This window comes from Rhinoraja longicauda, chromosome 8 (assembly GCF_053455715.1).
Source record: "Rhinoraja longicauda isolate Sanriku21f chromosome 8, sRhiLon1.1, whole genome shotgun sequence".
NCBI lineage: Eukaryota > Metazoa > Chordata > Chondrichthyes > Rajiformes > Arhynchobatidae > Rhinoraja > Rhinoraja longicauda.
Genome location: NC_135960.1, coordinates 128,935 through 156,926, shown reverse-complemented (window position 1 = coordinate 156,926; position 27,992 = coordinate 128,935). Strand labels below are relative to the sequence as shown.

Sequence of the window (27,992 nt, the reverse complement as noted above, 5' to 3'; positions counted from 1 at the left end):
TAATCAACCACAACCACAACCAGACCCAGGGCAGAGAAGGGTCGGGAGAGAGCGGGCAGGGAGTGAGAGAGAGCGGGGAGTGAGAGAGAGAGCGGGGAGTGAGAGAGAGCGGGGAGAGAGAGAGCGGGGAGTGAGAGAGAGCGGGGAGTGAGAGAGCGGGGAGTGAGAGAGAGCGGGGAGTGAGAGAGCGGGGAGTGAGAGAGAGCGGGGAGGGTGAGAGAGAGATCGGGGAGTGAGAGAGAGCGGGGAGGGTGAGAGAGAGAGCGGGGAGTGAGAGAGAGCGGGGAGGGTGAGAGAGAGATCGGGGAGTGAGAGAGAGGGGAGAGAGAGAGCGGGGAGTGAGAGAGAGCGGGGAGTGAGAGAGCGGGGAGTGAGAGAGAGAGCGGGGAGTGAGAGAGAGGGGAGAGAGAGAGCGGGGAGTGAGAGAGAGCGGGGAGTGAGAGAGAGCGGGGAGGGTGAGAGAGAGAGCGGGGAGTGAGAGAGAGGGGAGAGAGAGAGCGGGGAGTGAGAGAGAGCGGGGAGTGAGAGAGGCGGGGAGGGTGAGTGAGAGAGCGGGGAGGGTGAGTGAGAGAGCGGGGAGTGAGAGAGAGCGGGGAGTGAGAGAGCGGGGAGTGAGAGAGAGCGGGGAGGGTGAGAGAGAGCGGGGAGTGAGAGAGAGAGGGGAGAGAGAGAGCGGGGAGTGAGAGAGAGCGGGGAGCGGCCGCTTTAAGGGGCGGGCAGAGAGAGGCGGGGACGCGGGGCGGGCGCTGTCCGCTGTCCTGGTGCTGAACATCCCCGGTGTTGGAGACTCGATGCCGGGGCCGGGCCAGTCCCGAGAGGCGACACTGGAGCCAGAGAGGCCGAGAGGCGGCCGGGGAGTCGGAGACTGGATGTGAAGCGGCGCCAGGCGGGATAAGCCGGAGCTGCGACAGGCCATCGGGAGGGAGGGAGCAGCTGGAGAGGGCCCCGCACCGGAGCAGCCCGGCCCCGGGCATCGACAGCCCCAGCCCCCAGCCCCCAGCCCCGGCCCCAGCTCCTTTCCCCAACCCCGGCCCCAGCCCCAGCTCCTGCCCGCCCATTGATCGTGTCCACCCGGGCGGAGCTGCTGCTGCATCCGCTCTTTGTGCCTCGGAGATGAAAATGGATCCCGTTCCACTTGTTTGTGCGGAACGCGAACACCTTCAGTAATCCGGTAGCGTCGCCTCCCGGACCATCGGCGCTGCCCGGGGCCAACGCGACTCAGTCCCGGGACTGTCCCGGTGTAGACGGCTTGTCCGGGGGCACGACAGCTCGGACCCGCCCAGGCCAGGATTAATCCGGAATAGATCCACCCGGCTCAGGATTGTTGCAAGTTGGACCGCCCGCTTCAGGACTGTTCTGGATCGGACCCGCCGCCCCCAACCCCGGGTCAGGATTGATCCGGATCGGACCCGCCCGGGCCAGGATCGGACCCGCCCGGGTCAGGATCGGAACAGCCCGGGTCAGGATCGGACTAGCCCGGGCCAGGATCGCAACAGCCCGGGCCAGGATCGCAACAGCCCGGGCCAGGATCGGAACAGCCCGGGCCAGGATCGGACTAGCCCGGGCCAGGCCGCCTATTCCAGTGTGGTGCTGAGCCGGAATCCCGGGTGGGAACGGGCTGGGTTCGACCCCATTGTGCCGTGTCCGGGCCTGGGCTTCTGCAGCCGCTCATTGTTGGGTCAGACCACACACATGTTGCGCCAGGTCCTGATGAAGTGCCGCTGCCACATGTTGTTCAATGACTTGAAGCTTCCGCCGCTCCGGCGACCCGCCCCTCCGCCTTCTGGGATGAATTACGACCAGATTTCACGGTCCACTAACGTCCCGTCCAACAACACACGGTCGGCGGCTGTCAAATGGACCAAGTGGCGGCCGGGCCGCGGGGTCCCGGCCGAGGACAACGGTCAGGGGCGAGAGGCCAGCGGCTACGAGCAGCCCGCGGCTCTGGCCAGTCCTTCGGACGAGGACTATTATCGCAGGAAAGGCGAAGACCGAGTGTCCCTCAGTAGTAGCATCGCCAGCGGCTGCACATCTCCCCAGTGTCGGATCTGCTTCCAGGGCCCGGAGCAGGTAAGTGGACACCACCAATGTCCCCTGCTCTTGGACCTCAGTTCATGTCTCCTCAGTCCATGTCCATGCAGGTTCTCCTCAGTCCATGTCTCCTCAGTCCTACAGGAGGCAGTGAAGAAAGCTAATGGCAGGTTGGCCTTCCTCACGAGAGGATTTGAGTATAGGAGCAAAGAGGTCCTTCTGCAGTTGTTCAGGTGCCCTGGTGAGACCACATCTGGAGTACTGTGTGCAGTTTTTGGTCTCCTAATTTGAGGAAGGAATGTCCTTGCTATTGAGGCAGTGCAGCCTAGGTTCAAGAGGTTAATCCCCGGGATGGCGGGACTGTCATGTGAGGAAAGATTGGAAAGACTAGGCTTGTATTCACTGGAGATTGGAAGGATGAGAGGGGATCTTATAGAGACGTATAAAATTATAAAAGGACTGGACAAGCTAGATGCAGGAAAAATGTACCCAAAGTTGGAGGAGTCCAGAACCAGGAGCCACAGTCTAAGGCCATTTAAAACTTTTAGAGCTCTAGGGGCTAGTGGATTCAAGGGATATGGGGAGAAGGTAGGCACCGGTTACTGATTGTGGATGATCAGCCATGATCACAATGAATGTTGGTGCTGGCTCGAAGGGCCAAATGGCCGCCTCCTGCACCTATTGTCTATGTTTCTATTAGTCCATATCTCCTCAGCCCATGTCGCCTCAGTCCATGTCCATGCAAGTTCTCCTCAGCCCATGCAGGTTCTCCTCAGTCCATGCAGGTTCTCAGTCCACGTCTCCTCAGTCCATGTCCATGCAAGTTCTCCTCAGCCCATGCAGGTTCTCCTCAGTCCATGCAGGTTCTCAGTCCATGTCTCCTCAGCCCATGCAGGTTCTCCTCAGTCCATGCAGGTTCTCAGTCCAGGTCTCCTCAGTCCATGCAGGTTCTCAGTCCATGTAGGTTCTCAGTCCACGTCTCCTCAGCCCATGCAGGTTCTCAGGCAGGTTCTCAGTCCACGTCTCCTCAGTCCATGTCTCCTCAGTCCATGTCTCCTCAGTCCATGTCCATGCAGCTTATCTGCAGAAGATCAACTTTACATCCTTGGGAGGGATGACTTGGGTAACATGAGGGGAAATGACAATGACTTTGATAGGTTGATGTCATTGGATTGTTTACCTGTGAACTCGTTTGAACATAGTCAGATCCTTGTTCATGAAGACCTGTCACTAATACCATACGTATACTAATACGGGATGCATTTCATAAACGCAAGGTAGTGTTGGAAAGATGAAGCTCATCTTCATCTGATGGCGAGAGAGAGTACGGGTATATCCAGGGCCACAAACCCCAGAAACAAATGTTGACACCATTCACACCAACCAATCACACCCTTTCCCCAAAACAAAACCATCTCCAACAAAGAGGTTCACAGGCACATTGAAGAAGATATACCTGGGTGCAGACCACTTGACCCTTCGTGGCTGATCATCCAATTCACCACTCTGTTCTCGCTTTGCCTCCATATCTCCGGATCCGTAAGATACAGGTGTACCTGATAGAGAAACACACGGAACAATGACATTCTTACTTGCAACAGCACAGCATTTTTGTAAACATAGTTTTCTATAGATAACATCAACAAACAAAAAAAGTCCAAAAGTTTAAAAAAAACAATATGCAAAGCAAAACAAAAGCCTGATGTCCCCAGTACAACCAAGACAGCTCAGAGTTCCAGGTCTAGTTGGGGTTTGGAGTATTCAATAGCCAGGTTGTTGGCATGTGGACAATGTGTGCCTCTGTTAAAGCAATGAATGAGCCCTCTCTTGTTACGTACCGATATTACTGCCATGCACCTACACCTCCATTGTGTCTTTGCTCTTTAGGGGGATCTGTTGAGTCCCTGTCGCTGTGCTGGTTCTGTTCGCTGCACACATCAACCGTGTCTGATCAAGTGGATAGGGGAGCGAGGATCCTGGAGCTGTGAGTTGTGTTACTATAAGTACCACGTCATCGCTATCAGTGCCAAGAACCCTCTCCAGGTACCAAACATCTCTCTACCTTGGTTTTACTTTGCTTCTTTTCCTCTTGCACATGAGAACACAGCCCATGAGCAGCATCCATTACCAGGCCATGCCAAAGCACTTAGTGCTGCCGGCTCATTGTTCCAGTGATCCGGGTTCAATCCTGACCTCCAGCAGTGCCTATGTGGTGTTTCCTCATTCCCTCTGTGACCACATGGGTTTCTTCCCACATTCCAATGTCATGCAGTGGGTTCATTGAGTGTTGGCCCTCAGTGTAGTCAATGATAAAAAGAATCGGAAGGAAGTTTAAGGTTTCAAGGTCAGTTTAATGTCACATGTACCAGTAAAGGAACAGTGAAAGTTGAGTTACCATACAGCCGTACTAAGTGAAAAGCAACAAGACACACAACCACATAAAAGTTAACATAAACATCCACCACAGTGGATTCCACATTCCTCACTGTGATGGAAGGCAATAAAGTTCAATCTTCTTCCTCTTGTCAGGGAGAAGTTGAGGGGACACGGATGTGAGGAGGGGAGAGGAGTACTGCTACATTGTTCCATGCGAGTTCACATGTGTCCACTGTGTCCATGCAAGCATGAAACTCGGCCCACAGCCCAGCACCTCCTGACTCTGCAAGTGTTGGGATTTTTAAGAATGTGGTGCATTTTTGTCTCTGCAAAACTTTCAGGCAATGAGCTGTGGACTCACCACCACAACCTCACGGAAGGAAATTTTTTCAATTTACACTGATCCGTCTATCAATTAAATTCATAGTAGTGTATGGCACAGAAACAGGCCCTTCAGCCCACCTTGTTCATGCCGACTATGATGTCTATTGATGCTGATCCCAAACGCATTAGACCTTTATTCTTCTCCAGCCTTTCTGTGTTTGTCCCTTTCCAAATGCATATTGTACTGTAATTGTATCTGCATCTATCACCACCTATACAGTGCACCACCATCTCTGACAACCTACCTCTCAGATCTGTACCTCTACAGTTCAATGACTCCTTCAAATTTCTCCCCTCTCACTGTCAACAACCAGAGGACATATGTTTAGTCTGAAGAAGGGTCTCGACCCGAAACGTCACCCATTCCTTCTCTCCCGAGATGCTGCCTGACCTGCTGAGTTACTCCAGCATTTTGTGAATAAATCGACATATGTTTAGTTGTGAGGAGAAAGATTTAACAGGAACCTGAGGGACAAATTTCCACAGAGAGGGTAGATGGGTGTATGGAATGAGCTTCCTGAGGAGGTTTTTGAGGTAGGTACTATAACAACCTTTAGAACATAGAACAGTACATCACAAGAACAGGCCCTTTGGCCCACATTGTCTGTGCCGAATATGAGAATAATTGATGTGGGAGGAAATCATTGAACTCAAAGGAAACCACAGGGAGAACATGCAAACTCCACACATACAACACTGGAGGTCAGGATTAGGCACAAAATGCTGGAGTAGCTCAGCGAGACAGGCAGCATCTCTAGAGAGAAGGAATGGGTGATGTTTCGGGTCGAGATCCTTCTTCAAAATGATGTCAGGGGAGTGGGAGGTCACGTGAGTTGGACACGTTAGAGGCAGGAAAGAATAGACAATAGACAATAGGTGCAGGAGGAGGCCATTCAGCCCTTCGAGCCAGCACCGCCATTCAATGTGATCATGGCTGATCATTCTCAATCAGTACCCCATTCCTGCCTTCTCCCCATACCCCCTGACTCCGCTATCCTTAAGAGCTCTATCTAGCTCTCTCTTGAATGCATTCAGAGAATTGGCCTCCACTGCCTTCTGAGGCAGAGAATTCCACAGATTTACAACTCTCTGACTGAAAAAGTTTTTCCTCATCTCAGTTCTAAATGGCCTACCCCTTATTCTTAAACTGTGGCCCCTTGTTCTGGACTTCCCCAACATTGGGAACATGTTTCCTGCCTCTAACGTGTCCAACCCCTTAATAATCTTATACGTTTCTATAAGATCCCCTCTCATCCTTCTAAATTCCAGTGTATACAAGCCTAGTCACTCCTGTCTTTCAACATATGACAGTCCCGCCATTCCGGGAATTAACCTAGTAAACCTATGCTGCACGCCCTCAATAGCAAGAATATCCTTCCTCAAATTTGGAGACCAAAACTGCACACAATACTCCAGGTGCAGTCTCACTAGGGCCCCGTACAACTGCAGAAGGACCTCTTTGCTCCTATACTCAACTTCCCTTGTTATGAAGGCAAACATTCCATTGGTTTTGTTCATGCTTCCTTTCAGTGACTGATGTAAAGCTGGGTGGTAGTGTGAACTGTGAGGAAGATGCTATGAAGTTGCAGGGTGACTTGGACAGGTTGTGTGAGTGGGCGGAAGCATGGCAGATGCAGTTTAATGTGGATTTGTGTGAGGTTATCCACTTTGGTGGTAAGAATAGGAAGGCAGAGTATTACCTGAATGGTGTCAGGTTAGGAAAAGGGGACGTACAACGAGATCTGGGTGTCCTAGTGCATCAGTCACTGAAAGGAAGCATGCAGGTACAGCAGGCAGTGAAGAAAGCCAATGGAATGTTGGCCTTCATAACAGGAGGAGTTGAGTATAGGAGCAAAGAGGTCCTTCTGCAGTTGTACAGGGTCCTAGTGAGACCGCACCTGGAGTACTGTGTGCAGTTTTGGTCTCCAAATTTGAGGAAGGATATTCTTGCTATTGAGGGCCTGCAGCGTAGGTTCACTAGGTTAATTCCCGGAATGGCGGGACTGTCATATGTTGAAAGACCGGAGCGACTAGGCTTGTATACACTGGAATTTAGAAGGATGAGAGGAGATCTTATCGAAACGTATAAGATTATTAAGGGGTTGGACACGTTAGTGGCAGGAAACATGTTCCCAATGTTGGGGGAGTCCAGAACAAGGGGCCACAGTTTAAGAATAAGGGGTAGGCCATTTAGAACTGAGATGAGGAAAAACGTTTTCAGTCAGAGAGTTGTGAATCTGTGGAATTCTCTGCCTCAGAAGGCAGTGGAGGCCAATTCTCTGAATGCATTCAAGAGAGAGCTAGATAGAGCTCTTAAGGATAGCGGAGTCAGGGGGTATGGGGAGAAGGCAGGAACGGGGTACTGATTGAGAATGATCAGCCATGATCACATTGAATGGCGGTGCTGGCTCGAAGGGACGAATGGCCTCCTCCTGCACCTATTGTCTATTGTCTATAAGATCCTCATCATCATTGATAGACAATAGACGCAGGAGGAGGCCATTCGGCCCTTCGAGCCAACACCGCCATTCAGTGTGATCATGGATGTACAGAGTGATCTTGGGATCCAAGTCCATAGCTCGCTGAAGGTGGCAACGCAAATAGACAGAGGGCGTGCGGTATGTTTTCCTTCATTGGTTGGGACATTAAGTATAAGAGTAAGGATGTTATGATGCAGTTTTGTCGCACTTTGCTGAGTGTATTTGGAGTATTGTGTGTAGTTCTGCTCGCCCCATTACAGAGAGGATGTGGAGGCTTTGGAGAGGGTGCAAAATAGATTTGCCCGAATGCTAAAAGACCCAAAGTGCTGGAGTAACTCAGTGGGTGTAGGCTCCAGGGAGAGGTCACACAAACTTCAATAGTTTTCCCTGGAACTTCGGAGGTGAGGGTGAGTGAGACCTGATAGGAACATGAAATGATGAGAGGCAGAAATAATTTGGACAGTCAGAAACATTTTCCCAGGGAGGAAATGTCAAAGACTGCAGGGCATTGGTTTAATAGGAAAATAACTGCAAATCGAAGGTATCACAAAAAATGCTGGTACAAATCGAAGGTATCACAAAATGCTGGAGTAACTCAGCATGTCAGGCAGCATCTTGGAGAGGGGGAATGGGTGACGTTTTGGGTCGAGACCCTTCTTCAGACTGAAGACTCTCCTAAATGCTGCCTGACCTGCTGAGCTACTCCAGCATTTTGTGATACCTTCGGGCATTGTTTTAAGGTCAGAGGAGCAAAATTTAGAGATGCGCGGGGTATGATTTTATGTGGGGCGTGGTTGTAGCTTGGAACACACTGCCTGGGGTGGTGGTGGAGGGAGACATGATAGGAACATTTGAGAGGCTTTTAGATGGGCACATGGATATGTAGGGACATGGATTGCATGCAGGCAGAGGGGATTAGTGTGGCATGGATATTGTGGGCCGAAGGGCCTGTTCCTATACAGTTTACCTATTTACCTGAATGGTGAACGATTAGGAGAAGGGGAGATGCAACGTGACCTGGGTGTCATGGTGCACCAGTCATTGAAAGCAAGCGTGCAGGTGCAGCAGGCAGTGAAGAAAGCGAATGGTATGTTGGCATTCATAGCAAGAGGATTTGAGTTTAGGAGCAGGGAGGTTGTACTGCAGTTGTACAGGGCCTTGGTGAGACCGCACCTGGAGTATTGTGTGCAGTTTTGGTCTCCTAATCTGAGGAAAGACGTTCTTGCCTTAGAGGGAGTACAGAGAAGGTTCACTAGATTGATCCCTGGGATGGCGGGACTTTCATATGAAGAAAGACTGGATAGACTGGGCTTGTACTCGCTGGAATTTAGAAGACTGAGGGGGGATCTTATAGAAACATATAAAATTCTTAAGGGGTTGGAGAGGCTAGATGCGGGAAGATTGTTCCCGATGTTGGGGGAGTCCAGAACCAGGGGTCACAGCTTAAGGATCAAAGGGGTCAAAGCTTTTAGGACCGAGATGAGAAAACATTTCTTCACACAGAGAGTGGTGAATCTGTGGAATTCTCTGCCACAGAAGGTAGTTGAGGCCAGTTCATTGGCTATATTTAAGAGGGAGTTAGATGTGGCCCTTTTTGCTAAAGGGATCAGGGGGTATGGAGAGAAGGCAGGTACAGGTTACTGAGCTGGATGATCAGCCATGATCATATTGAATGGCGGTGCAGGCTCGAAGGGCCGAATGGCCTACTCCTGCACCTATTTTCTATGTTTCTATGTCTACGTTTCCATGACAAACACATTTCTGAAAGGTGCAGGAGCAGTGATACCTGAGAGAATAGATATACAAGTCATCGAAAGTGGCAGAGCAGGTTAAATAAGTGGTTAATGAGGCAGGCACAATCCTGGCCTTTATCTAATGGCAACGCATCATATAAGATCAGAGGAGACCTTAAAACAACAAGACCTTTGCCAGAAGAAAATACACAAAGTGCTGGAGTAACAAAGTGGGTCAGGCAGCATCTCTATATTCCACATGACCTTGTCCAGTCCCTTCCCATCTACATTGGAAACACCTCACAAGCCTTTTAACTCTTCAATAGGTTTCAATTCCTAGGCCCTCATTGCCTCATCTTTACCAAGTCCCTTTACACCCCCAACCCCCACTATAAATTAAGCGTGCACGTATGACAGGCAATGGCTTGTCGGCCTTCATAACGAGAGGAGTTGAGTAGAGGAGCAAAGAGGTCCTTCTGCAGTTGTACAGGGCCCTGGCGAGACCACACCTGGAGTACTGTGTGCAGTTTTGGTCTCCTAATTTGAGGAAGGACATTCTTGCTATTGAGGGAGTGCAGCGTAGGTTCACCAGGTTAATTCCCGGAATGGCGGCACTGTGATATGATGAAATAATGGAGCGACTGGGCTTGTATTCACTGGATGAGAGGGGATCTTATAGAAACATATAAAATTATTAAGGGATTGGACATGCTAGATGCAGAAAACATGTTCCCGATGTTGGGGGAGTCCAGAACCAGGGGCCACAGTTTAAGAATAAGGGGTAGGCCATTTAGAACTGAGATGAGGAAAAACTTTTAACAGAGAGTTGTGAATTTGTGGAATTCTGTGCCTCAGAAAGCAATGGAGGCCGATTCACTGGATGCATTCAAAAGAGAGTTAGATAGAGCTCTTCGAGCTAGCAGAATCAAGGGATATGGGGAGAAGGCAGGAACGGGGTACTGATTGTGGATGATCAGCCACGATCACATTGAATGGCAGTGCGGTCTCAAAGGGCCGAATGGCCTCCTCCTGCACCTATTGTCTATTGTATCTATGTATTTCTTCCTTGAGCAAAGGGCAGTCAGCTTCCCTCTACTAACACTTCTCTGCCTGACAGAACTTGTTCTCACTGCCGACAACTTCACTTTTGACTACTCTCCCTTTCAAGTTAAAAATGTGGCCATGGGCACTCGCATGGGCCCCAGCCATGGGCACCCGCATGGGCCCCAGCCATGGGCACTCGCATGGGCCCCAGCCATGGGCACTCGCATGGGCCCCAGCCATGGGCATTCGCATGGGCCCCAGCCATGGGCACCCGCATGGGCCCCAGCCATGGGCACCCGCATGGGCCCCAGCTATGGGCACCCGCATGGGCCCCAGCCATGGGCCCCAGCCATGGGCACTCGCATGGGCCCCAGCTATGGGCACTCGCATGGGCCCCAGCCATGGGCACTCGCATGGGCCCCAGCCATGGGCACTCGCATGGGCACCCGCATGGGCCCCAGCCATGGGCACCCGCATGGGCACTCGCATAGGCCCTAGCCATGGGCACCCGCATGGGCCCCAGCCATGGGCACTCGCATGGGCACCCGCATGGGCCCCAGCCATGGGCACCCGCATGGGCCCCAGCCATGGGCACCCGCATGGGCCCCAGCCATGGGCACCCGCATGGGCCCCAGCCATGGGCACTCGCATGGGCCCCAGCCATGGGCCCCAGCCATGGGCCCCAGCCATGTCTACCTTTGTGTTGGTTACACTGAACAGTCCTTTTTGCAGGGGTACACTGGCACCATCCCCCAACTCTTTCTCCACTCCATCAATGACTGCATCAGGGCTCTCCTGCACCCACGCAGTACTTGTTGATTTCATTAACTTACTCATTCTAATGAAGGGTCTCAACCAGAAACGTCACCTCACTATGTTCTCCAGGGATGCTGCCTGACCCGCCAAGTTACTCGAGTCCTGTGTGTCTTTTTGTAATGCACCACCTTGCAGATCCTTAAATGTCCAGACCTTCGCTGGAATATTCTGCTCAATTCTGGTAGTCTTATTGTATGATGGACGCATTGGAGGGAGGCAGAGGAACATAGAACACAGAACAGTACTAACACTATCCTACACACACTAGGGACAATTTACATTTATATCAAGCCAATTAACCTACAAACCAGTACGTCTTTGGATGAAACTGAAGATTTATATATTTTTATTTAGAGATACAGCGTGGAAACAGGCCCTTCGGCCCACCGGGTCCGCGCCGTCCAGCGATCCCCGCACATTAACACTATCCTACACACACTAGGGACAATTTCTACATTTGCCCAGCCAATTAATCTGTACGTCCTTGGAGTGTGGGAGGAAACCGAAGATCTCAGAGAAAACCCACGCAGGTCACGGGGAGAACATACAAACTTCGTACAGACAGCACCCGTAGTCAGGATTGAACCCGGGTCTCCGGCGCTGTAAGGCAATAGCTCTACCATTACGCCACTGTGCCCAATACCCATAAATGTTTGCACTGAGCATGGTGCCAAAGTAAACTGATCTCATAATTGAAGGAGGATTAGAGTATAAAATATAGAAGCTGAAATTGAACTTCAGAAATCAATTGAAATGGCATGCTCAGGTTTGGTGTCGGTACTACAGAATGAGATTCTCATCCTGGACTGTGTGCAGCTGAGATTCTTGGATGAGGATTGGTGGACACAAAATGCAGGAGTAACTCAGGCAGCATCTCTGGAGAGAAGGAATGGGTGACGTTTCACAGAATGCTGGAGTAACGCAGCGGGAAAGGCAGCATCTCTGGAGAGAAGGAATGGGTGGCGTTTCGGGTTGACTGCATTTTGTGTCTACCTTCGATTTAAACCAGCATCTGCAGTTCTTTTTTCCACATGAATCTCAATTTGTCCAGCCTCTGGTAGCTGTTTGTTACTGCAGTTCCCTCAGCAATTCACCATGAGCTTCTCTGTCTTTATCCTCGGTAAAACCTTGCTGAATTTCTATTTTGTGTATCCATACTCAAGTTACATTGATTGCTTTGTGAATATTCATTGCCAACCCCTAATGTGCAGCTTTTACATGAATGTTTGTTATATAAGTAAACTATCAATTACATGGTCAAAATAAAAAGGCCCTCATTACTCTGCACTGTCTGGTATTAAAGACTTTGATCTCTTTCTGCTCCCTCTTCAGTGGCAGGCAATATCCCTGACAGTGATTGAGAGAGTACAGATTGCAGCTGCAATCCTTGGCTCCTTGTTCCTCATCGCAAGCATTTCTTGGTTGGTGTGGTCAACAATCAGCCCATCAGCTAAGTGGCAGAGACAAGACCTCCTCTTCCAGATCTGCTATGGAATGTATGGATTCATGGACATTGTCTGCATTGGTAGGTCCTCATCAATGAATCTCTTGATACATACTGAACACTTGTGGGTTTTGACAGTGTGGCTGGAGGCATGAACGTTCCTCTGCGTGGGGTCGAGAAGTGGGGTCACAATAAGGATGCAGCCATCGAAAACTAAGGTGAGGGGAAATGTTTTCTTTGGAATTCTCTGTACGAGGGTCGTGGCTGCAAGTTGCTGAGTATATTCAAGATAACAATTCACAGATTTATTTTTTACATTAAGGATATCAAGGAATGTGGGCTTCATATGGGAAAGTGGGACTGAGCTAAAAGACCAGCCATGATCTTCCTGAATGCTGGGCCGGTGAAAGTGGATGAATGAACATCTGTCACTACTGTTTCTTACATTGTGTGTTTGACTGAAGGGACATGTTGTGAAAAAGAGACGTGCACTGGTTAGGGAGCCATCTGCTCATTGCCAGGGAACATTAAATAATTTGAGGAAAGGTTGGACTCAGTGCTGATCTATCAACCCTTCAGAATAAGCAGTTTAACTTAAAATGCCTTGGAAGATTGTAACATAGTTAGATCATCTCTGAAAACACATTTACTACTTTGTGGGAGCATTAGAATCAGCTTTAAATGAGGGCAACGTTATATGTGAGCAAGATGAGGTATTTGAAGTTATTTGGACAATCTGAGATATACAGTAGTTCCCACACCTGGAGCCCCGATCATCAAGACAAGAGGATCAGGTGCAGGGAAACGCCACATGTACAGGTGGCACTCCAAGCTGCATGGCATCCTGACTTGGAAATATATCATCGCCCCAATCACTGTTGCTGGGCCCAGGTCCTGAACCTCCCTCCCATCAGAACTATGCTCTGCCTGCAACACCATCTCCCCTCCTCTCTTCCAACTTTCTTCTTCCCCCTACAATCAGTCTGAAGAAGGGTACCGAAACATCATCAATCTAGTTTCTCCAGTGATGCTGCCTGATCTGCTGAGTTACTACAGCACTTGTGTCCTTTTCTGAAATAAAATACCGTGATGGAAAAATTAAACTGAATTGGTGGAAGAATTGAAAAAAGGCAGAATCTCATTTAAATCAGGAGATGAGGCCAGAATGGATCAGCCATGATTATAACAAGCTGTGGGCAGGTTCGAGGGACCAAGTAGCTTACTCTTATTTTCTTATATCCCCTTATTAAAGCAAGAATATATCTATCTTGGAAACACAACAGAGAAGATTCAATAGATTGGATAGAAAAGGTTTAGAGGAATATGGGCCAAACATTGGTAAATACAACAAGCTCAGGTCGGCAATTTGCCCAGCATGGAAGGGTTGGACCTGTTTCCATTTTGTAAAACAAGTATAAATTGACTCAATTATTACTTGGCATGATGGTTTGTGTAGACTTAGTGGGCCAAAGAGCTAGTTTCTAGGCTTTGACCATATAGTTTTGACCATATAAATACTTGAGTTTCCTCTATTACTACTAATACCTGAAAGTGACTGGGACTCTCCTAATGATTAAGTTTCCTCCTGCACCGCTGTGGCTGAGAAGTGAGCTGAGATCCATTAATAATTACTTGAGACCTGATTGAAGTATATAAAATTATGAGAGGCATAGATAGGGTAAGTAGTCACAACCTTTCTCCCCAGAGCTTAAATGTCAAATTCTAGAGGGTGTAGCTTTAAGGTGAAAGGGGAAAAGTGTAAAGGAGATGTCTCGAGTGCAGTCACGATTACTGTCGAAGAACTGAAGGTGCTGGCGATATGAAGGTAGACTAATCTCCAGGGCCTGATCTGAAGGTACTGGCGATATGAAGGTGGACTAATCTCCAGGGCCTGATCTGAAGGTGCTGGCGATATGAAGGTGGACTAATCTCCAGGGTCTGATCTGATATATCCGAGGACATTGTGGGAAACTAGAGAGGAAACTGTGGGAGCCCTGGTTGAAAATTACGAGTCGTCCTTAAATACAGGAGAGATGCCAGAAGACTGGAGCGGGGCAAATGCTGTGCCTCTATTCAAGAAGGGCTGCAGGGAAAATACTGGGAACTAGAGGCCAGTGAGCTTAACATGTGTAGTTGGAAAGTTACTAGAGTATTCTGAGGGAGAGGTTATTCAGGCATTTAGACAGACAAGGGCTGATTAGGGGCAGTCAGCATGGGTTTGTTGTGGGAGGTCGTGTCACAAATCTGATTGAGTTTTTGAAGACGTGACCAATAAGGTTGATGAGGGCAGAGCTGTAGATGTTGTGTACGTGGACTTCAGTAAGGCGTTCGACAAGGTTCCGCATGGCAGGCTGCTCTGGAAGGTTAGATCACATGGGATCCAAGGAGAGATAGCTGAATGGACAGCACATTGGCTCCATGGAAGGAAGCAGAGGGTGATGGGGGAAGGTTGCTTCTCAGACTGGAGGCCTGTGACTAGTGGTGTGCCTCAGGGTTCAGTGCTGGGCCCGTTACTGTTTGTCATCCACATCAATGATTTGGATGAGAACATACAGGGCAAGATTAGCAAGTTTGCTGATGATACAAAAGTTAGTGGTTTTGCAGATCATGAAGATGGTTGTGAACAATTGCAGCAGGATCTGGATCGATTGGCCAGGTGGGCAGAGGAATGGTTGATGGAATTTAATACAGAGAAGTGTGAGGTGTTGCATTTTGGGAAGTCTAACATGGGCAGGACCTACACAGTGAGCGGTCGGCCTCTGGGGAGTGTTGTAGAGCAGAGGGATCCAGGAGTGCAGGTGCATGGTTCATAGAAACATAGAAAATAGGTGCAGGAGTAGGCCATTCGGCCCTTCGAGCCTGCACCGCCATTCAATATGATCATGGCTGATCATCCAGCTCAGTAGCCTGTACCTGCCTTCTCTCCATACCCCCTGATCCCTGTAGCAAAAAGGGCCACATCTAACTCCCTCTTAAATATAGCCAATGAACTGGCCTCAACTACCTTCTGTGGCAGAGAATTCCACAGACTCACCACTCTCTGTGTGAAGAAATGTTTTCTCATCTCGGTCCTAAAAGACTTCCCCCTTATCCTTAAGCTGTGACCCCTGGTTCTGGACTCCCCCAACATCGGGAACAATCTTCCCACATCTAGCCTCTCCAACCCCTTAAGAATTTTATATGTTTCTATAAGATCCCCCCTCAGTCTTCTAAATTCCAGCGAGTACATGCCTAGTCTATCCAGTCTTTCTTCATATGAAAGTCCCGCCATCCCAGGGATCAATCTAGTGAACCTTCTCTGTACTCCCTCTAAGGCAAGAACGTCTTTCCTCAGATTAGGAGACCAAAACTGCACACAATACTCCAGGTGCGGTCTCACCAAGGCCCTGTACAACTGCAGTAGAACCTCCCTGCTCCTAAACTCAAATCCCCTCGCTATGAATGCCAACATACCATTTGCTTTCTTCACTGCCTGCTGCACCTGCATGCTTGCTTTCAATGACTGGTGCACCATGACACCCAGGTCACATTGCATCCCCCCTTCTCCTAATCGTTCACCATTCAGGTAATACTCTGCTTTCCTGTTCTTGCCGCCAAAGTGGATAACCTCACATTTATCCACATTATATTGCATCTGCCATGCATTTTCCCACTCGCCTAATCTATCCAAGTCACGCTGCAGCCTCCTAGCATCCTCCTCGCAGCTAACACTGCCACCCAGCTTCGTGTCATCCGCAAACTTAGAGATGTTGCATTCAATTCCCTCGTCCAAATCATTAATATACACTGTAAATAACTGGGGTCCCAGCACTGAGCCTTGCGGTACCCCACTAGTCACTGCCTGCCATTCCGAAAAGGACACGTTTATTCCTACACTTTGCTTCCTGTCCGCCAACCAATTTTCTATCCACCTCAACACTGAACCCTCAATACCGTGTGCGTTAAGTTTGTACACCAATCTCCTATGTGGGACCTTGTCGAAGGCCTTCTGAAAGTCCAGATATAACACATCGACTGGTTTTCCCTTATCCACTCTACTAGTTACATCCTCGAAAAATTCTATAAGATTCGTCAGACATGATTTGCCTTTTGTAAATCCATGCTGACTTTGTCCGATGATTTCACCACTTTCCAAATGTGATGCTATCACATCTTTAATAACTGACTCTAGCATTTTCCCCACTACCGATGTTAGACTAACTGGTCTATAATTCCCCGTTTTCTCTCTCCCTCCCTTTTTAAAAAGTGGGGTTACATTAGCTACCCTCCAGTCCTCAGGAACTACTCCAGAATCTAAGGAGTTTTGAAAAATTATCACTAATGCATCCACTATTTCTGAGGCTACTTCCTTAAGCACTCTGGGATGCAGCCTATCTGGCCCTGGGGATTTATCTGCCTTTAATCCATTTAATTTACCTAACACCACTTCCCGACTAACCTGGATTTCCCTCAGTTCCTCCATCTCATTAGACCCCCGGTCCCCCGCTATTTCCGGCAGACGGTTTATGTCTTCCTTAGTGAAGACAGAACCAAAGTATTTGTTCAATTGGTCTGCCATCTCCTTGTTCCCTATGATCAATTCACCTGTTTCCGACTGCAAGGGACCTACATTTGTCTTAACTAATCTTTTTCTCTTCACATATCTATAAAAGCTTTTGCAGTCAGTTTTTATGTTCCTTGACAGTTTTCCCTCATAATCTATTTTCCCTTTCCTAATTAAGCCCTTTGTCCTCCTCTGATGGACTCTGAATTTCTCCCAGTTCTCTGGTATGCTACTTTTTCTGGCTAATCTGTATGCTTCATCTTTTGTTTTAATACTTTCCTTGATTTCCCTTGTTAGCCACGGATGCACTACCTTTCCTGGTTTGTTCTTTTGCCAAACTGGGATGAACACTTGTTGTAGTTCATCCATGCGACCTTTAAATGCCTTCCATTGCATGTCCACCGTCAACCCTTTTAGCATCAATTGCCAGTCTATCTTGGACAATTCATGCCTCATACCCTCAAAGTTACCTTTCTTTAAGTTCAGAACACTTGTTCTTTGGTTCAGAACTTTCTTTAAGTTCAGAACACTTTGGTCGAAGGTCTTTGTGTATTGGACTTTGGACGAAGGTCAAGTCGCAGGTAGATAAGGTGGTCAAAAAGGCTTTTGGCTCTTTGGCCTTTATCAGTCAGAGTACTGAGTACAGAAGTTGGGAGGTTATGTGGCAGTTGTCTAAGACGTTGGTGAGACTGCATTTAGAATATTGTGTTCAGTTCTGGGCACCATATTATAGGAAAGATATTGTCAAGCTTGAAAGGGTTCAGAAAATATTTACAAGGATATTGCCAGGACTAGAGGGTGTGAGCTACAGGGAGAGGTTGGGCAGGCTGGGACTCTATTCCATGGAGCGCAGGAGGATGAGGGGTGATCTTATAGAGGTGTACAAAATCATGAGAGGAATAGATCGGGTAGATGCACAAAGTAGGGGAATCGAGGATCTGAGGACATAGGTTCAAGGTGAAGGGGAAAGATTTAATAGGAATCTGAGGGGTAAATTATTCACACAAAGGGTGGTGGGTGTATGGAACAAGCTGGCAGAGGAGGTAGTTGAGGCTGGGACTATCCCATCATTTAAGAAACAGTTAGACAGGTACATGGATAGGACAGGTTTGGAGGGAAATGGACCAAGCGCAGGCAAGTGGGACTAGTGTAGCTGGGACATTGTTGGCCGTTGTGGGCGAGTTGGGCTGAAGGGCCTGTTTCCACAACTGTATCACTCTCTGACTCTATGAGATGTGTGGGGCTTTTTTTTTAAACAGAGGGTGGTGGGTGCCTGGAACACACCACCGGGTGTTTGAGACTTTTGGACAGGCACAAGGATATGTGGGTAATGGAGGGATAGGGATCACATGCGGGCAGAAGAGATTAATTTAACTTGGCATCATGTTGGGCACGGACATTGTGGGCCGAAGGGCCTGTTCCTGTATTGTACTGTTCTGTGTCCTATGATAACGGGGAGACAGTCTTAAGGTGCAGAATGATGCTGATGTAGAAACAGGAAACTGCAGATACACAAAAGGACACAAAGTGCTGGAGTAACTCAGCGAGTCAGGCAGCCTCTGTGGAGAACATGGATAGGTGACGTTTCAGGTTGAGAAGACGGTCACAACAAGAAACATTACCCATGTCCATGTACCTGTCTAAATGTTTCTTAAACATTGCAATAGTCCCTGTCTAAACTACCTCTTCGGGCAGCTCATTCCATACATCCTCCACACTTTGTGTGAAAAACCTATCCCCCAAGTTCCTATTAAATCTTTCCCCCCTCACCTTAAACCCATGTCCTCTGGTTCTTGATTCCCTTACTCTGGGTAAAACGTGACACTGGTTAGAATTGAACTTGTGTCAGTATTAATATACACTAGAAATGAAATTGATTCTAATGCTACACTGACTAGAATAGAGGTGATTCCAGCACCAAACAGGATGAAACGCTGTTTCAGAGCACAGCTTGGGTGGAATCAGCTGCTCTGTGATGCTACCTTTGCTAGAACACAGGTGGACTTGAAGTATTAACATTGTTATGCATCAGAACAGGGTCACAACTAACATCGGCTGTGCGTGAACATGATTCAAGTGAGGAACATCATTTGAAATAATCGTCCATTGTTAATTCCTTAGCACCAGGACTAACATGGGCAATAGCAGAATTAGCACATCTGGTGCAAATTCTGGCTAGAATTGAGCTGGTCTCCAATGTTAACGATAGATACCATATAGCTGAAATCAGTCTGAAGAAAGGTCTCAATCCAAAACATCACCCACTCCTTCTCTCCAGAGATGCTGCCTGTCCCGTTGAGTTACTCTAGCATTTTGTGTCTACCTTCGATACAATACAACTGTTCTTCAGTAATCATAGATAATTATTGTGATTCCTGTTCTAATGCAGGATTGATTGAACATGCCTCTGCATTAGTAATGGATGGAGGTGGCCATACCATCTGAGAGTGAGCTGTGGGCCATGATAACCACAGGTTGGAGATGTGCTTCGTTAAAAGCACATTTGGGAACTAGAGTCATAGAGTGATACAGTGTGGAAATAGGCCCTTTGGCCCAACTTGCCCACACCAGCCAACAATGTCCCAGCTATACTAGTCCCACTTGACTGCGCTTGGTCCATATCCCTCTAAACCTGTCCTATCCAAATCTGTCCTGAACTGGGTTTCAGCACAGGTAAAGTCATAGAGTCATATGGGCCGGAAACGTCCATGCTGACCAAGATGCCCAACTGCACATGTCCCATTTGCCCACATTTAAATGTTTAGAAATTAGCCGATTCCGATATTAATTATGACTAGACGCACTGGGCGATGAAATAAAACCTGAGGATGTGAGCTTGTACCATCACTGGCTGGAAATCCACTTCTAACAGTGACTAGAAATTGGCCACAGTGCTGAGAACTGAACAGCTCTAGCACGAACACTGGCTGAAAACGAGCTGGGCTCTGGTACTAATTCTGATGGGAAATTCTGATGACTCTATTTCCAAAACTAGCTCGAAATGAAATGAAAACGGAAAGTACTTCTGGGGGAAGTATGACCTATACAAAAAGGACGGGTTGCATCTGAACCCGAGGGGAACCAATATCCTGGCGAGGAGATTTGCTAAAATAACTGCGGAGACTTTAAACTAGTACGGTTGGGGGGAGGGACTCAAACACAGATAGCTAATAGGCAGTGTGTGAGGCAGGAGGCAGAAAAGGGAAACACTCAGACCCAATATGTAGGAGAGAAAGAAGGGAAAAGAAATAAACTGAGAATAAGAAATGATGGGTCCCTTAAATGTGTATATTTTAATGCTAGGAGCATTGTAAGAAAGGTGGATGAGCTTAGAGCCTGGATTGACATCTGGAAGTATGATGTTGTGGCGATCAGTGAAACATGGTTGCAGGAGGGTTGCGATTGGCAATTAAATATTCCAGGATTTCATTGTTTCAGATGTGATAGATTCGGAGGGGCAAGAGGTGGGGGTGTTGCATTGCTTGTCAGGGAGGATATCACAGCAGTGCTTTGGCAGGACAGACTAGAAGGCTCGATTAAGGAGGCTGTTTGGGTGGAACTCAGAAATGAGAAAGGTTTAGCAACACTTATAGGGGTGTATTATAGACCGCCAAATAGGGAACGAGAATTGGAAGAGCAAATATGTAAGGAGATAGCAGATATTAGTAGTAAGCACAGAGTGGTGATTGTGGGTGATTTCAATTTTCCGTATATAGACTGGGAATCACATTCTGTTAAAGGGCTGGATGGTTTGGAGTTTGTAAAATGTGTGCAGGATAGTTTTTTGCAGCAATACGTAGAGGTACCTACCAGAGAAGGGGCAGTGTTGGACCTCCTGTTAGGAAATGAGATGGGTCAGGTGACGGATGTATGTGTTGAGGAGCACTTTGGGTCTAGTGATCATAATGCCATTAGTTTCAATATCATTATGGAGAAGGTCAAATCTGGACCAAGGGTTGAGATTTTGGATTGGAGAAAGGCTAATTTTGAGGAGATGAGAAAGGATTTAAAAGGAGTGAAATGGAAATTGTTGTTTTATGAAAAGGATATAATAGAGAAATGGAGGATATTTAAAGGTGAAATTTTGAGAGTACAGAGTCTTTATGTCCCTGTTCGGTGGAAAGGAAAGAATAATAATTTGAAAGAGCCGTGGTTTTCCAGGGAAATTGGACACTTGGTTCGGAAAAAGAGGGAGATATACAATAAATATAAGCGGCAGGGAGTAAATGAGGTTCTTGAGGAATATAAAGAATGTAAAAGGAATCTTAAAAAGGAAATTAGAAAAGCGAAAAAAAGATATGAGGCTGCTTTGGCAAGTAATGTAAAAGTAAACCCCAAGGGGTTCTACAGATATGTCAATAGCAAAAGGATAGTGAGGGATAAAATTGGTCCATTAGAGAGTCAGAGTGGACAGCTATGTGCTGAGCTGGAAGAAATGGGGGAGATATTAAACAATTTCTTTTCTTCGGTATTTACCGAGGAGAAGGATATTGAATTATGTGAGGTAAGCGAAACAAGTAGAGTAGTGATGGAAATTAGGAGGATTAAAGAAGAGGAGGTACGGACACTTTTGAAGAATATAAAAGTGGATAAGTCTCCAGGTCCTGATAGGATATTCCCTAGGACATTGAGGGAAGTTAGTGCAGAAATAGCAGGGGCTATGACGGAAATATTTCAAACGTCATTAGAAACAGGGATGGTGCCGGAAGATTGGCGCATTGCGCATGTTGTGCCTTTGTTTAAAAAAGGTTCTAAAAGTAAACCTAGCAATTATAGACCTATTAGTTTGACGTCTGTGGTGGGAAAATTAATGGAAAAGATACTTAGGGACAATATATATAATTATTTGGATAATCAAGGCCTGATTAGAAACAGTCAACATGGATTTGTGCCTGGAAGGTCATGTTTGACTAATCTTCTTGAATTTTTTGAAGAGGTTACCAGGGAAATTGATAAGTGCAAGGCTGTGGATGTTGATTATATGGACTTCAGTAAGGCATTTGACAAGGTTCCACATGGAAGGTTGATTAAGAAGGTTAAATCGTTGGGTATTAATAGTGAGGTTGCAAGATGGATTCAACAATGGCTGAATGGGAGATACCAGAGGGTAACGGTTGACAATTGTATGTCAGGTTGGAGGCCAGTGTCTAGTGGAGTGCCCCAAGGATCTGTGTTGGGTCCACTGTTGTTTGTCATTTACATTAATGATCTGGATGATGGTGTGGCAAATTGGATTAGTAAATATGCAGATGATACTAAGATAGGTGGAGTAGTTGATAGTGAGGTAGATTTTCAAAGTCTACAGAGAGACTTGGGCCTTTTGGAAGGGTGGGCTGAAAGATGGCAGATGGAGTTTAATGCTGATAAGTGTGAGGTGCTGCATTTTGGTAGGACAAATCAAAATAGGACGTACAGGGTAAATGGTAGGGAATTGAGGAATGCAGTGGAACAGAGGGATCTGGGAATAACTGTGCATTGTTCCCTGAAGGTGGAATCTCATGTGGATAGGGTGGTGAAGAAGGCGTATGGTATGCTTGCCTTTATAAATCAGAGCATCGAGTATAGAAGTTGGGATGTAATGTTGAAATTGTACAGGGCATTGGTGAGGCCGAATCTGGAGTATGGTGTGCAGTTCTGGTCGCCAAATTATAGGAAGGATGTCGACAAAATGGAGAGGGTACAGAGGAGATTTACTAGAATGTTGCCTGGGTTTCAGCACTTAGGCTACAGAGAGAGGTTGAACAGGTTGGGTCTTTATTCTTTGGAGCGTAGAAGGTTGAGGGGGGACTTGATAGAGGTTTTTAAAATTTTGAGAGGGACGGACAGAGTTGACGTGGGTAGGCTTTTCCCTTTGAGAGTGGGGAAGATTCCAACAAGGGGACATAGCTTCAGAATTGAGGGACAAAGGTTTAGGGGTAACATGAGGGGGAACTTCTTTACTCAGAGGGTTGTGGCTGTATGGAATGGGCTTCCGGTGGAAGTGGTGGAGGCTGGCTCGATTTTATTATTTAAGAGTAAATTGGATAGGTATATGGATAGGAGGGGATTGGAGGGTTATGGTCTGAGTGCAGGTAGATGAGACTAGGTCAGGGAGAATGGTCGGCGTGGACTGGTAGGGCCGGACAGGCCTGTTTCCATGCTGTAGTTGTTATATGTTATATGTTATATGTTATACTGGAAATACTTAGCAGTCAGGCAGCATCTACAGAGAGAAAATGGAGAGGTCCTCAGACCAAATGTTCACGTCATTAACCTCCCTGAAATATTCCAGCTGTTTCCCATTCCAGATACTTGGACCAAATGTTAGGTAATGGGGTTAATACAGAAGGGTGCCCACTGGTCGGCATGGACAAATTGGGCCGAATGGCCTGTTTTCATGCAGCCGCTTGACTTGATGAGCATTTCCAGCATTCTCTGTTTAGTTTTAGTTTTTAGTTTAGAGATACAGAGCCCACCGAGGCCGCACTGACCAGCACATTAACACCATCCTACACACACTACGGACAATGTTTACATTTGCCCAGCCAATTAACCTACAAACTTGCATGTCTTTGGAGTGTGGGAGGAAACTGAAGATCTCGGAGAAAACCCACGCAGGTCACAGGGAGAACGTACAAACTCCGTACAGACAGCACCCGTAGTCGGGATGAAACCCGGGTCTCTGGTGCTGCAAGACCTGTAAGGCAGCAACTCTACCCCTGCGCCACCGTGCCACCCATATCCCACCGTGCCACCCATATCCCACCGTGCCACCCATATCCCACCGTGCCACCCATATCGTGCCGTTTGTATTTACAATTTACAGTATTTGCAAATGTTTGCTTTTCGATTAATGACAGGAAATGAATTTTGTGCTTATTTTATTCTGGCCAGAAATGAGCTGGGGTCCAGTGCTTACACTAGATAGAATACACCTGTTCTTCAGTACTCACGCTCCTGAAGAGGGTCGAGCAGGTAGATAAAATGGTGAAGAAGGCTTACAGGATACTTGAGGCCAAATCACTGGATGAATTTAAGAGAGAGTTAGATAGAGCTCCAGGGGCTAGTGGAATCAAGGGATATGGGGAGAAGGCAGGCACAGGTTCCTGATTGTGGACGATCAGCCATGATCACAATGAATGGCGGTGCTGGCTCGAAGGGCCGAATGGCCTCCTCCTGCACCTATTTTCTATGTTTCTATCTATGTTTCTATTAGCCAGGACATAGGAGCTAAGAGTAGAGAGATCTTGCTAAAACATTACAAACCTTGGTTAGGTCAAAGCTGGAATGTTGCAGGTTGCCACATTGTAGGAACGATATGATGTTGCAGACGAGATTGTGGGCTGCTTGGAATGTTTCAGGTAAAAAGAGTCACTGTCTGCCTGACCCACTGAGTTACTCCAACATTTTGTCCACCTTTGATTTAAACCAGCATCTGCAGTTCTTTCCTACATGAGGAGTCACTGGACAGGCTTGTTTTCCCTGAAGCCGATGAATGAGATGAGGAAAAACTTCTTCAACCAGAGAGTTGTGAATCTGTGGAATTCTCTGCCACAGAAGGCAGTGGAGGCCGATTCACTGGATGTTTTCAAGAGAGAGTTAGATTTAGCTCTTAGGGCTAACGGAATCAAGGGATATGGGGAGAAAGCAGGAACGGGGTACTGATTTTAGACGATCAGCCATGGTCATATTAATAATAATAATAATGTATTTTATTTATATAGCGCTTTTCATATTCTCAAAGACGCTTTACAGAGATTTAGAGAACATAGGGAAATGAATAAATAGATAAATAAGTAAATAAATAAACGAACAGAGAAAGGAGACAGAAGGTGAGGTGACCTTCAGTGGTTGAAGGCAGTACTGAACAGGTGAGACTTCAGCGATGTTTTGAATGTGGTGAGTGTGGAGGAGTCTCTAACGGTTTGGGGTAGTGAGTTCCATAGGGTGGGAGCAGCGATGGAGAAAGCCCTGTCCCCCCAGGATCTGAGTTTGGTCCGGATGTGGGGGGATAGGAGATTGGCAGCAGCAGAGCGGAGGGTGCAGGTGGGAGTGTGCCTGTGGAGGAGGTCGGTCAGGTAGGATGGGGCCAGGTTATGGAGGGCTTTGTAGGTTATGAGGAGGATTTTGTACTGGATTCTCTGGATGCATTCAAGAGAGAGCTAGATAGAGCTCTTAAAGATAGCGGAGTCAGGGGGTATGGGGAGAAGGCAGGAACGGGGTACTGATTGAGAATGATCAGCCATGATCACATTGAATGGCGGTGCTGGCTCAAGGTGAGTAACAAGGGATTTTGCAGGAGGGTGCTTGGTCAGCAGGGCACTGTGTGGACAAGGCACAGTAGTGACCGATGAAGAGTGGTAACTGGGATTATCATGCATGTGTCGGCTCCTGTACCAATACTGGCCATGAACGAGCCGTGCTCGAATGCCAATGCTGAATAGAGATGACCTAAAAGCAAGAAGTGGAAGTCTGAAATGCAACAGGAAAAGGTGCGATTGTCCAGCGGGGACTGCCCCATCCGGGGAGAGAGACACAGAGCAGTCCGTTTGGTTTCCCACCCATCAGCCACCCTAAACATCATTCCCTCCACCACTGGCATATGGTAGTTACCATGGGTACCACTGACAAAATACACCAGGGCTATTCACTCATACTGCTCCTGCCAACACCTCCCAAATGCACAAGTTCCACAACCAAGATATACAACTGCACAGAAACACCACCACTTGCACATTCCCCTCCAAGTACCTGCCACTTGTGGGAGCACCTTCACCACCGATCCATGAATGCACCCACTACCACCTTCTCCATGGCAGTTAGATACGGGCGAGAGATGCAGACATCCAAATGCTGAAAATGAACAAAACTGTACTGGCTATGGTTTGGCTCCAGGACTGATATTGGCTGGAACTAGTTTGCTCCTGACGAAAACTGAACCAGAGAATCACCAAATAGTCAGAATACAAAATGAGACGATGAAAGAGCAACCCCCTCCCACTAACCTCTGCCACAACCCAGAAAACTCTTTCCTTTAGATAATAATGCATCTTCTTTTAGAATCTACTACTCTGGTAGTGTCTCTCCACTGCCCTGTGCCTCTCCACTAATACCCTGTACCTCTCCACCACTACCCTGTGCGTCTCCACTGCGCAGGAAGTGCATCCCAGACCCTAATTACGTTCGCTTCCACTATTCATACTGACTCGGATAAGGTTGAAGATGCGTCATCAAATATAGACAATAGACAATAGGTGCAGGAGGAGGCCATTCGGCCCTTCGATTCAATGTGATCATGGCTGATCATTCTCAATCAGTACCCCGTTCCTGCCTTCTCCCCATACCCCCTCACTCCGTTATCCTTAAGAGCTCTATCCAGCTCTCTCTTGAATGCATTCAGAGAATTGGCCTCCACTGCCTTCTGAGGCAGAGAATTCCACAGATTCACAACTCTCTGACTGAAAAAGTTTTTCCTCATCTCCGTTCTAATGTGAAGACTGTTTCAGATTTCCAGCATCTGGAATAGTTAAACTTTCACGGAGTCGGGTGCTGGTGCTAATATTGGCTGGAAGTGATCGGGTCCTGTGCCATACTGACGTGACTCCAGTAAAATTATGGGCTGGGATTGTCTTCAATAATCGCACGTTTTGAGTGTTTTTCTGCTGTATTTTTCAGGACTGATCATTCACGAGGGACCGTCTGTTTATCGGATATTTAAACGCTGGCAAGCTTTAAACCAGCAGTGGAAAGTTCTGAATTATGAAAAATCAAAGGACATTGAGGATCAGAAGGACAACCGGAATAGGAACTCGGGGACTGGACACTCTTCCAGGACACAAAGCAGTGGGCAAGGCAATCGGCCAGTGTTATCTGTGTCCAATCATTACTGCGCCTACACCATCCTCCACATTCTCAACCATCTACGGCCCAATGATCAGAGGCATCAGACAGGTACGGGCAGAGAACTGGTGATGAGAGTGACCACCGTGTGATGCATGCCGAGTCATGTTGAACTTGGAATTATTTCAGGGGAGCGAACAAAGAGGCCAAGACTGAGATTTGGGCGGCAGAGAACTCTCCAGGGTGTTACCTGTGCGATGAGACACACTGGCACTGAAGCAGTCGAATGGAAATTATTCTCACTAAACAATCCGAAGTCCTGTGAAATGAGATAAAATGACCACCACAGTTAAGCAGTTCTCTGAACGCTGTCGTTTTTTAAATTCTGCATCAGTGATTCACCGGGAGATCTATATACTGTAATATTGAAACGATATCAGTATCCATTAAAACATTTGAATAATATCACACAACATCCAGAGAGAAACAGAGCTGATGTTTCTAGTACAGGAACATTCCAATAATCCGCCATCCAACGATTCACAAATCCCGATGGTTCGGCATCTCCCCTGAAACTGAGTGGATTCAGGGGGCGATTCACTGCGACACCATGTGGCACCTGGGAGGGTGACGTGAGAGTGTGTTGGCGTTTGTAGGAATAACCTCAAACGTTGCGGAAAATCAGCCAGTCGGCACCTGCTGGATTATTGGAGCTTTACTGTACTCAACGGTTCACTGAAGGGAAACATTCATTCTATCTCTCTCTGGTCACTGCCCAAGTTGTGGAGCATTCCCACAGATCTCCGGCACCCTCAGTACTTTGTTTGCTTTACCTCTCTCCATGTAAGGGTTGATCACATCTGCCAGCAGAGCGCAGTCGTATTGATGTTGTGACATCACCAACTTGAGAAGATGCTTCTGCCATCACCCTGATATCCGACCATACGTGGACACAAGAGACACAAGGGTGTCAGATCACGGAGAAGTGAAATGTAAAGCCAAAGTGATGGATATAGGTGGAAGGGGCCTATTAGTTGGGGGGGGGGGGGGGGGGAGGTTTGGTGGTGGTGGGGGGGGGGGGGGGACACAGGAAAGAGTTATCTAAAATTGGAGAATTCAATGTTCATACCGTTGGGTTGTAAACTACCCAAGGAGAATATAAGGTGCTGTTCCTCCAGTTTGCGTGTGGTCTCACTCTGGCGATGAAGGCGACCCAGGCCAGAGTTCAATGTGGGAATGAGAAGCGACCGAGAGATCCAGCAGACCTCCCTGTCGTGGGGCGACAAGATAATTTTCCAAGTGCAATCTAACCAATATTTTAT

General features: G+C 47.6%; 1 protein-coding gene across 1 annotated transcript; it reads left to right on the top strand.

The window, feature by feature from the left end:
- The first annotated feature begins 739 nt into the window (after nt 1-739).
- LOC144596151 (E3 ubiquitin-protein ligase MARCHF4-like) lies at nt 740-27,687 on the top strand. The gene is made up of 4 exons (XM_078404328.1): nt 740-2,070; nt 3,919-4,074; nt 12,197-12,389; nt 26,506-27,687. The coding sequence occupies exons 1-4, from the start codon at nt 1,693-1,695 to the stop codon at nt 26,820-26,822; spliced, it is 1,044 nt and encodes a 347-aa protein (XP_078260454.1). The 5' UTR covers nt 740-1,692; the 3' UTR covers nt 26,823-27,687.
- Nucleotides 27,688-27,992: the final 305 nt, after the last annotated feature.